Source organism: Conger conger, chromosome 2, assembly GCF_963514075.1.
Source record: "Conger conger chromosome 2, fConCon1.1, whole genome shotgun sequence".
NCBI lineage: Eukaryota > Metazoa > Chordata > Actinopteri > Anguilliformes > Congridae > Conger > Conger conger.
In genome coordinates, this window is record NC_083761.1 from 25,449,392 (window position 1) to 25,461,688 (window position 12,297).

At 44.2% G+C, this 12,297-nt stretch overlaps 1 protein-coding gene across 17 annotated transcripts in view; it reads right to left on the reverse strand.

Moving 5' to 3' along the window:
• Positions 1–12,297, reverse strand: part of ablim1b (actin binding LIM protein 1b) — a 133,678-nt gene that overhangs the window by 67,435 nt on the left and 53,946 nt on the right. For all 17 annotated transcript variants that reach the window (XM_061233277.1, XM_061233292.1, XM_061233289.1 and 14 more), the window contains one exon: positions 1,054–1,188. In XM_061233277.1, coding sequence (XP_061089261.1) covers positions 1,054–1,188 — 135 coding nt within the window. Of the gene's footprint in view, positions 1–1,053; positions 1,189–12,297 lie in introns of those variants that run through there.

The window sequence follows — 12,297 nt, forward strand, 5'->3', positions numbered from 1 at the left end:
ATTACAGTGGTGTGGAGAACTTCCTTGTAATCGGAGTCCACAAAGATCTAAAAAAGGAAGACAACAAATTTCTACTGTGATATCAGAAAATAATACTAATAATAATAAACCAAAGAGTAAACTGTAAATAACAATACTATTAATTTTATTTTTATCTACATTGAAAACTGACTGAATACAGCATGGAAAACAAGCTTTCCTCTCTATTATAACCTGTCAATGAAATGCTTTGACAGCAATTGCTGCTCCGAGCTTAATCTCTTACAAAGAGCAGCTGGTCCCATACGGCCGGGCCTCGCCACTCCACACAGGACAATAGAGCGACAGAAATCTGTTCCAGCGAGACAAAAACTGCATAAATGCTAGGTTCACAGTCCTGTATGGGGCCATACAGGGCTCCCTGCTGAGGTCTGGCTCCAGATGGAAACTCTAATCACATTTCTCGCTTTCACCACCAGAAACCGCTAAGTGACCTCCGACCTGTGACATCACACAAACTCAACACATTTCCCCGACGAAGGCACTTTTCTTAGAATTACTTCACCCCGTCACGAAAGCCTAGACATAACATGTCAGAAAAGACACAACGCTATCCCTGGCTCGATTTGGCCGACTCCAGTTGCAATGCCCGGAATGTTTTAACCTCCTGACACCCTGCAAGGACATTACATTTTGACTTCCCTGAGTGCTGTACAGTATGTATCTTAAAATTTCAATGAAATAAAATATATTTAAAAAAATATTTTCACTGCAACACTTGTATTATGTCAACAAAAATGTTAAATACTTTTTTCTCCTGGGTCAGGAGGAGGCTAAGAGCCAATGGTGGAGCTGTAGTCTGTAGTAAACAAAGACATGATATCAAAACTACACAGAGACAAAAAGCCTTTTTTTTCTTTTTTTTAAATTAAAAAATAAAAACACAGGAGTCTGTGACCTCAGCCCCTCATATACTCGGTACATAATCCAATAGGTCCCCACATGTACCCTGACAGAAGTCCTCATTCACCCACCCACAGACATGGCTGAGGGGAGGGGGCCGTTTCCACTGACCTTTGCAGGTGAAGCACTTGATGTGGAAGTGCCTGGACTGCACCCTCAGGACCTCTCCCCTGCACGGCTCCCCACATTTACAGCACTGGATCACCGGCTTCTCCGTAGGGGGGTGTGCGTCCTGAGCATGAGCCACTGCAAGAGAACACACACACACGCATAAGAGATCTCACTGCCGGAGGATGAATGCACGCACGCGCACACACAGGCACACATGAGATTTCACTGCCGGAGGATGAATGCACGCACACACACACACACACACACACACACACTCACTGTCGACGGACGAATGCATGCACTGCCGACGGACGAACACACACACAAACAAGATCTCACTGCCGATGGACGAATGAGATCACAAGCTGGGATTTGAAGGTGTTTATGGATGGAGCAGACCTGATAGAGAGAGGCAGTTTGTTACACAGTCTCGGTGCAGCCAGAGCAAAAGCCCTGTCACCATTTTGCTTTAGTCAAGACCGAGGAACAGAGAGGAGCAGTTGGGTGGAAGACAGATCGGAGATGTAGGGGGGGGCTTTAAAAACTTATATCTACTGTATATTCAGAATTGTGAATAAATGTTGTGAAATCACTGCATTCACATATAGTGTCTGGTTGCTTTGGCATTATACTATCCCTTTGAAGTGTCATTGAGTGATCTTTAATTTGAAATTTGTTTTTTATTTCTAGACTTGCCTCTCTCAATGGTTGAGCAGGTTATTTTTACATATACAAAAAAAAAAAGAGACATGTTGAACCACAACAGTGAATAATTACTACATAATACTTCATATGCATATTCATAAATACCTTATTAAAAATTTCTAAAGGGCACAGGGCATCAATTTGCCAAATGACAACCATCAAAGCCACGATACGAAGTGTGTGCCACAGGAGCCTGGTCAGGAATGTTAATCGCTCACGATAGGCTTCACAGACCTACGAGCGCAGAGATATTTACAGCACTGCACGCACAGCTCAGGATCAAAGGAGACAGCAAAGCCAAACACTTACATGCATCTACTGCACAACTCAGGGACTGATTTAAGATATTTTTTTATTCTATTTCAGAAATGTTTCCCCATTGTTGACCACTTTATAGAATTCTGAGAAACAGACAACAGTGGCAGCAAATGTATGCTGGGATACAAGGAAATGTAATATTGGCATCTATGACCTTGCATCAAAAAAAGACCAAACTAATTATTTTACAATGTGTTGCCTTCCTTACTATTGGGTCGAGCCAACCAGCTTAGACATCAAGGCGATTCTGATTAGTTTTGATGCCCAAAATAAGCGTTTAAGAAAAAAAAAGATCCAGTCCACTTAAAAAAAACATTCTCTACCATCGTCTTGGGAAATAATCAATTCTGACTGGCTGGAAGGTGTGCGTTAAAAACTGTTATACCTGAAGAATAAGTGACCACTAAGGGCAAATATGGAATTCTGATTGGCTGAGAGGTGTCATGTGGGTGGTGATTAATTTTATATAACCTGGTTAACAATGTGTAGACACCTGTTCGATCTGTTCTCCTCATTAGCACAGTTATACACCTTTTTTCACAGTAAACAATATTCAACAAGTATGCAACAAATATCAATGCGTGCAACAAACTACTATGCAAGTAGCCCAGTTATCAAAGCTGACCTGTTGACAAAAATATGTTACTGTATGCTCTAGTGCATTGAGTTACGTTTTGCTTTGTCAGAAAGATAACTATCGGAAATGTTTCAAACATAATGTAACCAAGTGTTTTAACCTAGGCAGTAATAACATATATTCAGTACACTGATGTTCTCTGTAAACTACATATAGCGTAATAACTTAATATATCGTTTTGCAGGCCTGGCTGCAAGAACAAGACATGCCAGCTGATTTTGACAGCAACAGTGCTGTAGACCTCAATGAATACTGAGGTTTGTCTATGCTTTAGTTTAAATTGAGAAGGGCTCCATTCAGTTGCATGGTACTGAAGTCTGGAATACAGTGTCAAATTTCTATAAATTGCTTACCGTTATTTTGCAAGCCTAACTTTTCTTTGCTGATGATGCAGTTAGCATTTGGTCACAGCAGACAAATTCAGGCTATGCGAAGCAATTTCTCAGCAACAGGGACTATTTTTTCTCCCATTCTCATTGTGTTTCAAATAATACATTTGTTTCTAAACTAAAAATAAATAGTCCATAGCTACATTACTTTGGCGAGTTAGCCATAGTACTGTATAAGCAGGTTAATACCTGATGAATGAGCCAGTTATGAGGAAATAACTGCCCTGGAGTATTTCCTCATAATGAACTATGGCAAGTGGTTCTAGTCAAATGGCCTGATCACCACAAAATAGATACACTGGCTACAAATAGCTCTCTATCTCCCCTGGCAATGATACTAGCTGTCCTGCATGATGGCATTCTGCAGCTACCTTGTCAACTTGCAGAAGCTGCTGTTGCTGAAATGTACAAAAAGGAACATCTGTTTTACAGGAAATATCTTTGTCACATCAGCTCTTAGCTAGCTAATCAGTTTTGTGTAAATGTGTACAATATCGTAGTGAGCGCAGTAGCAGTAAGTTAAACTAGCGCATGTAACTGAGCCAGAGGACCAGAAGGTGAGGTTTGCACTTTTTGAGAGTATATCATAGGTTTCAATACAAGCTCAGTAAACCGAAAAAAGTATTTGAATGTAGCCAATGACATATTTGACCCAGTTCTGCTAAGATGTCCCCCCTGTAGTCAGTCCCGACCCCTCCTTACCCGGCCCTGAAAAGTCTGTGATAATCATGGCGTGCCTCTCAAATCTAATCTCTGAGTAGTTTCAAGAGAGTGAATGTTTTTGCGTCGGGCACATGCCACCACTGGCAAACAGGATATGCAATCAGACCTGGCTGCGATAAGACTGGTAAGAGAGCTACTGACAAATGACATAAAACGGTCTCAATTTCAGGAGGCTTAGGGAAGGCTTCCGGAAATGTCTTGGGAACACCTCTGTGTCCTGAAACAGAAACTGTGCATTTTCTCAAAAAGCAATTTGGTCAAGGTCATGGCTGGCATGGTGATGCATTTTCCCAGAAAGAGCCAATCAGGGGCACTTTTCCCTCTACTCGCCCCAGTAAGACACATGCTTGCTTTGCAGACTGATGCTTTTATCCGTATGCATTGACCCAAACTTCAAACTTCTTTCAGCCATGGAAAGACAGGTGGAGACAGCAGCAGTGCAGGCTAATTGAAGTGTCATTAAATCAGATGGATTTAAAGTAAGTTGCTGAGTCACTAAAATGAGTGGCTCATTCATTAAACACATGAGCTCTGCTTACTGAGTTACTCAGTAAATACAGGCACTGAGATGCTCAGTCAGTAGAGTTACTCAGTAAATAAAGACACTGCCAGGCTCAGTCAGTTGAGTTACTCAGTAAATAAAGGCACTGAGATGCTCAGCCAGTAGAGTTACTCAGTAAATAAAGGCACTGAGATGCTCAGCCAGTAGAGTTACTCAGTAAATAAAGGCACTGAGATGCACAGCCAGTAGAGTTACTCAGAAAATAAAGGCACTGAGATGCTCAGCCAGTAGAGTTACTCAGTAAATAAAGGCACTGAGATGCACAGCCAGTAGAGTTACTCAGAAAATAAAGGCACTGAGAGGCTCAGCCAGTTGAGTTACTCAGTAAATAAAGGCACAGAGATGCACAGCCAGTATAGTTACTCAGTAAATAAAGGCACTGAGATGCTCAGCCAGTATAGTTACTCAGTAAATAAAGGCACTGAGATGCTCAGCCAGTAGAGTTACTCAGAAAATAAAGGCACTGAGAGGCTCAGCCAGTTGAGTTACTCAGTAAATAAAGGCACTGAGTTGCTCAGCCAGTAGAGTTACTCAGTAAATAAAGGCACAGAGATGCACAGCCAGTATAGTTACTCAGTAAATAAAGGCACTGAGATGCTCAGCCAGTAGAGTTACTCAGTAAATAAAGGCACTGAGTTGCTCAGCCAGTAGAGTTACTCAGTAAATAAAGGCACTGAGATGCTCAGCCAGTAGAGTTACTCAGTAAATAAAGGCACTGAGATGCTCAGCCAGTAGAGTTACTCAGTAAATAAAGGCACTGAGAGGCTCAGCCAGTCGAGTTACTGAGTTGCTCAGGAAATACAAGCTTTGAGTGGTTCAGGAAGTGATGTTGCAGGGTACCAGGTGATTGTGAGACAGTGAGCTCTGCTGTAGCACTTTGGGGATCGTAGCACAGAAGACACTCACTGGCTCACAAGAAAACACATCAGCAGAGTGCTTCTGCTGCAGTGCTCCTTGCTCTCAGGATGTGGGTGGCACAGCAGTGACTGCAGATCCCCAAGTGGCAAGGGAAGAAAAAAAACAAGTATGTTTTCAGACAGCAGCGAATTACAGCCCAATGTTAGGGCAGATGCACATCCCTTCTTATTGTACAGATGATGACTCAGATGTACGCCATGTCCCGCTGGCACAGAGGGTAACAGCAAAATAACCAGGTATTTGGTTACAACCATGCAAAAATAGCACTGCGCTCCCTCCCCCCACCCAATAATTAACCCTCTGGTTCAGTTGCCAAGAAACATAAAAACAATTTTAAAAAAACTCTGCAGGAAGCACAAGGATTAGCAGTAGCTGCAGTGGAAAGTTGATCCAGCCACAAAATTCTTATAAACAAAAGCAGTGAGGAGGTGGAGGTACAGGTTTTTTGGCAGTGGAGGGTGTACAGCACTAAGAACTTACAAAGAGAAAACCTCCACATGGAGTCACACACCACGGCAACAGAAATACCTCTACAGTCATCACACACAGGCACTATGCCCCACACTGGGCTCAAACACAACCCTCACGCATATAAACCAATACAGGTATACAGGCCAACTGCAGTGACATGCAAAAATGCTGAAATGACAAACAGGTCAACAGTAACATTCCCTATGATTTGCATCAAATGTGGGCCTACATACATCTGATTGAGCGCTCCTTGAAGATGTTATGCTATGCTACTAGGCTATGCTGTGTATGTTGGTCCAGCAAGCCCCCAACACATTTCTACTACATATTCCAGACAGTCCCATTCCTTTCTTTGCTTTCTTTCAAACTGGCATCAGAAATAGGCACATGAGCTCTGCTTATTATTTTCTATATACACTCACTGGGAACTTTATTAGGAACATTTTACTTTATTATACCTACTTACTCATGCGATTATCTAATCAGCCAATTGTGTGGCAGCAGTACAATGCTTCAATCATGTAGATACGGGTCAGGAGCTTCAGTTAATTTTCACATCAATCATCAGAATGGGGAAAAAATGTAATGTCACTTTGACAGTGGAATAATTGTTGGAGGCAGACAGGGTGGTTTGAGTATCTCAGAAACTGCAGATCTCCAAGGATTTTCACGCACACTAGTCTCTACTAGAGTTAGCAAAGAATACAAAAAACTAATAATTTGTATTGGGAGATGTTTACTACTAAAACCAGTCAACCTTTTTTTCATCTTGATACTGCATGATTTTTCTAATTTGGTGGGATTAAATAGTAAATATGCAAGGCTTCCTGTTCCATCACGAGTACAGTGTCCTGCTTCACTCCAGACCGACCTTCCAGAACCACGCCAGATCCAGCTTCCGGTTCCGTGCCAGGGTTCTACTTCAGTTCTAGTCCTCAGCACATTCCCAGGTTCCACTTCCATTGCCGCTCCACACCCAAGGTCCAGCTCTGCCCAAAGCTCCCTCTCTAGTACCTCCTTGGACTCTGTTCCCCCGGGCCCAGTCAGCAGTTTCGCCACAGTTCCGGTTACCGGCCTTGCATCAGACCCAGTCTTCAGCACCGCCCCGGGCTCCATCTCCCGTGCTGTTCCAGATCCAAGGTCTAGCACTGCCCCAGGCTCCTCCTCCAGCAATTCATCGGACTCCCCGGGCCAGCCCGGGTCCAATCTCCAGTGCTTCAGTCCAAGGCCCAGCCTTCAGTTTTGTCCCAGGCCCTGTCCCCGTCTCTGTCTGTCGCTCTGACCTCAACCCTGTCCCATGCCCCTGCTCCTGCATCACTCAAGGCCCAGTCTCCAGATCCATCCCATGACCAGTCTCTGAACCCCGCAACGGTTCTGTTCCCTGTCTTCCCTTTGGCATCTGCACCAACCCTGTCCCAGGATCTGGCTCCTATTCCGACTCTACCTCACAACCCAGCTCCAGCCCCCACACCGGTTCTGTGCCATGTCCAGTTTCCGGCACCAGCACCGACTTCGCCTCAAGACCCGTCTCTGGCCGTCTCTGGCCTCTGGGCCTGACTGAGACCCTGTGCCTGCCTGAGACCCCGTGCCCGACTGAGACCCTGTGCCTGACTGAGACTCTGTGCCCAACTGAGACTCCATGCCCGACTGAGACCCTGTGCCTGACTGAGACCCTGTGCCTGACTGAGACTCTGTGCCCAACTGAGACCCTGTGCCTGACTGAGACCCCGTGTCTGCCTGAAGGCCTGTGTCCAACTGAAAGCCCATGCTCCCCTGAAGGATCGCGGCCATCTGAAGGCCCGTGCTCCCCTGAAAGTCTGCGCTCTTCTGAAGCCCCGCACTTCCCTGATCATTCCTGCTCCCCTGTGCTCCATGTTTTCCCTTTTTACACCCACCCACCCTGCTCCTCCTCCCCATGTTTCTCTGTCAATCAGTATTGTATTTAAACCTGTCCATTTCAGTTTCTCATTGCTCATCCGTCTCTCCCAGTTTTCTGAGTTCTGAGTGCACGCGACCTCAGACTGAGGCGATGGTTCACCTTTCAACAGGACAATGACCCAAAGCATACAACCAAGACAAGTCTTTCCTTGAGTGGCCCAGCCAAAGCCCAGATTTAAACCCCATAGAACATCTGTGGGGAGACCTGAAGAAGGCAGTTCACGCTTTCCATCTGAAAGATCTTGAGAGGATCTGTCAGGATGAATGGGATAAACTGCACAAATCCAGTTGTGAAAAGCTTGTAGGGACTACCCATGATGACTAAACGCTTTTACTGTTTTATATACTGTAGATTTATGGGCAAAAATGGCAATTTTCCATTTAAAATTAAATCAAGAACACAATAAAGTTTGCAAAAAGTTGAAGGGTCTGAATAATTTCTGAAGCCACTGAACAAATAATTCCATTCTAATGACACTGAACTGTGTGAGTTCATAGTTCATATTTTATCTTAAATTGAGTGCACTGGGTCTGTAAACACAGACTTATCTGTAGGTCCGAAGTGAGCACACACACAATTTTAACAATGTGGTTCCAAAATTAGAAAAGTGGGTGTTTGCTTTTGTGCAGCCAAATAAAGAAATAGAAACTTATTCCTAAAAATGGTGACGAATGGAATTTGAGAGAAAGAGAGAGCGAGTGAGGGAGATAGAGAGAGAGAGTGAGAGGGGGGGCTAGTTGCTCAAAGAATGCCCCTGATAAATGCTCCCAGAATTGTGATAAGCATATACACTTGGCCCTGACAACAATGTGACACACCCTCAGAAATCTGGTGACACACACCACAGGCAGCTAGGTTCTCCCAAAGCTGACATTTACGCAAAAAAGACCCAACCCTAAACACCCAAACTGGTGACAAGTTATTTACAAGCACACCCATGGAAAGTGTGACTTCTCATGGTGTCACCCTGGTCAGGCTCATAGTATTGTGTAGTTAATCTGACAAGGGAGGTTACATTTCAACAGTAAAGCCCCAATAAAGTATTTGGTGTAGAGACCTAGGATTGTGGCCATAATGTTGCAAAATCTGCATCAGGAAAAGAGCTCCATCTAGACTGCATGTTGGGCCACCCAAACAGGTGTGATCACAAGACAAAAGCTGCTTAAGAACATGAGCTTTTGTCTTCGCCAGATTGTGCTCTTACAAACAAAGTCAATGAAAATGCAGCCAAATAAAGGTGAAGGCCATCCAACCTTCCTCTAAGCGTACATATAATTAGCAGAACATTCTAGATTGAAGGCACTCAGAAACTATTTTACTCTTTCGTATAAAACAAATTTGAATATTCATCCTTCAGGTCTTCAGGGTGGCCTGTAGCGTAGTGGTTAGGGTAAATGACTGGGACATGTCAGGTCGGTGGTTCGATCCCCGGTGTAGCCACAATAAGATCCGCACAGCCGTTCGGCCCTTGAGAAAGGCCCTTAGCCCTGCATTGCTCCAGGGGAAGATTGACTCCTGCTTAGCCTAATCAACTGTACGTTGCTCTGGATAAGAGCGTCTGCCAAATGCCAATAATGTAATGTAATGTAATGTGTCCTTTGGACAAGGCAGCATATGAATCAACAAGGATGACCTTTTAGCTGGCAATTAAAAGAGATTTTCCTAATTTTATCACGGATAATATGATTGTCATAATTTCCCCTTGATAGTTTCTTCAGCCTGGTATGTAAATATCAAATCATGTTTAGTGCTGAGCAGTTAGAATGATGAAAGCATTTTGGAGTTTTTCCGTGTAGTCTTTGTGTGATGAAGAACAGGTCTAGATGGTAATCCTGCTGCTGAGGAATGTGATTGCAGTGAACTTCAGTGAGGTGCTTTAAGCCTATTAACCACACGCACACACATACATATTCTACACATACCCCTACCCACGAAAAAACACACATGCACAAACATACACGTACACATAAATGTACACATGCACATACACACACACACATACAGACATACATACATGCACATACATACACACACGTACACATACACATGTACACATGCACATACACATGTACACATGAACATACACGCACACAAACATACAAATGTACGCTCACACACACACAAGCTCACACACACACACATATACATGCACATAAAAGAACAGAGCAGCAGAGATGCTTCATCCAGCCTGGTGGCGAACACCCCGACCTCCTCCTGTGGTGGAAACCGAGACACTCACTCTCTTCTAGTCCACTCTCTCCAGAGAAACAAAAACTAGGGTGCCTACTCAGCACCCAGCCCCTCCACTGTCCCTCACCCCAAAAAAGCCTGAGTGCACACCTGCCGCCTTGCCCGCTCACAACAGAAAAGACAGGCGCTACTCCGAATGGAAATAGAATCGCTAACGGCCTGCTGCAACAGTAGGGTTCCTGGAAGCAATCCAGCAATGTTTTTATTGTGCCAAAGGCATGTACATGGAGTTCTCCGTCAGCACCCTGTTAACACCAGGGCCATTTCCGGCTCCTCATTCTGAGGGGTTACCTGAGAGATTCAGCATTGCCACCGGGTGTTTGTCGTTGACTCAACCAGTGAGAATGTCTCAGAAGCTTCCAGAAGCTTTTCAAGAAACCTATATCCACATCCTCCATGTCCTTGTCAGACCCATGACCTGCCGGGTGGTCTCTGAAACTGGCATGCAGCACCCTTGTCTGGAACTGACAGAAGGCTGGTGCTTCTTTAATTTGCCCAATTCCCCAAGAATAACTTATGCGGTGCTCACATGGTAGCAGTATGCAGTCGTGGGCAAACCAGATATGTAATGTATTTCATTGAGACAGTGACGGAAAGCTCTGCCTCCACCAGCGTTCAATACAGCACACCGCAACCTCTGACAGAACCTTCCGACAGAACCTTCCAGAGGGACAAACCAGAACTTGTTTTTTGAAGCAATCGATACGCGCTTTTGTTGTCCCATCCTGTCTGTTTACCAGCGCAGGTAACATTAAATAAATGAAACAATGAGTCCTGCCCTTCCCCAACCCTTGCTTGTATTGCACCAAACCACCGTAGCAACGTATACATGGCGTTTGTTCTGTAGCTTATACATGAATGCTGCATTAGGAGGAGCAGTATTGGAAAAATACAGTACATTCTGTAATTAAATTCCTGCTACTCAGATGACCCCCCCCAAAAAAAGAAGAAATTCCCTCTGTGTCTGACTGACAGCTCAGCTGAAGAAGCCCAAAAGGGTGCTTGTGTATATAGTGCAGTCCGTAATTATTTGGACAGTGGTAATTTCTGTTCTTTTGGCTCTGTACTCCTGCACATGGATTTGAAATGAAGCGATGAATTAGAAGGTTAGAATGCAGTCTGTCACTTTACCAAAAAAAAAAACTATTTAGAACATCGCCGAATATTGATGTAAATACCCTCAAACTAAGTATGCATTTTAACCTCATTACTCACTGCTTTATTTCAAATCCAATGTCCTGGAGTACACCGTCAAAAGCACAGAAACCGTACCACTGTCCAAAGACTGCACTCTACATTAAACTTTTAAATTCAAATTTGTTTCAGAATATATATGTAGGCAACGTATAGCCTATCAGAAGGCTCCATATTAATGGTGAGTGAAATAAACGGGTTGATCTGTAGCCGATAAACAGGGCACAGGCTGTGCCGCAATGGGATGTGCTATTGCTGTTGTTCCTATCGCCCTGTACCGAACAGGGTGTAATGATCTCCGGGCCCCGCTGCGGCTTTGATTGCACCACTCCGCGGGGCTGAGTCATGAATCACTCTGAGCTGATAATGCGCACGCTTTCAGCTGGGCCTAGCTGCAAACTCTTCAGCTGCTCCTCCCTCAGCCAAGGACCCCTGTTATTAGAGTAACTGTAGCGCGTGTGTACGTACGTTCGTGTGTGTGCGTGTTTGTCTGCGTGTATGTGTACGCTCGTAGGTGTGTGCGCATGCTCGTGCGTGTATTTCTGTGCGTAGACACGAGTGCACTTTGTGACCTTGGAGTTATATGGTTCTATCTGCCTTCTGAGCGGTTTTGAGATATTGAGCTTCAAAGACACCGAAGTGAATGGGCTCCAAGCAGATACAACCTTGCATTTTTTCATACTTTTTAAACAGAATTTTGGGTAAAACTTCACACACACAGTATATTTAGTGCCTTATAACATATTTATGCCACCAACTAATTTGTCAAAAATGTCAGTTATAATAAGGTCTTGGTGTGCCCGTGAGTTGAACCATAGAACATTTTGACAGGGAGGAATGAATCATGCATGTTTAATAAGGATGCAAATGTACTGCATTAACAAAGAGGCAGAGAGAGGGGGTGAGCAAGAGATAGCAGGAGGGAGGAAGTGGGGGCAGAAGCTTTAATCCCACAAAGGGCTTGCAGCAGAACACTGTACCTTTCCCATAGTGCATTGCAGTTGCCTACACTGAAAAATAAGCTAGGCATGCCATTGTTTGAAAAACAACCAAAGACATATTTTAGTCACATTTGATTTGTAGCGTAATTGGAAGGTTATGTCAAGTCAGCATAGAGCATATGCATTCACCCAAGTTC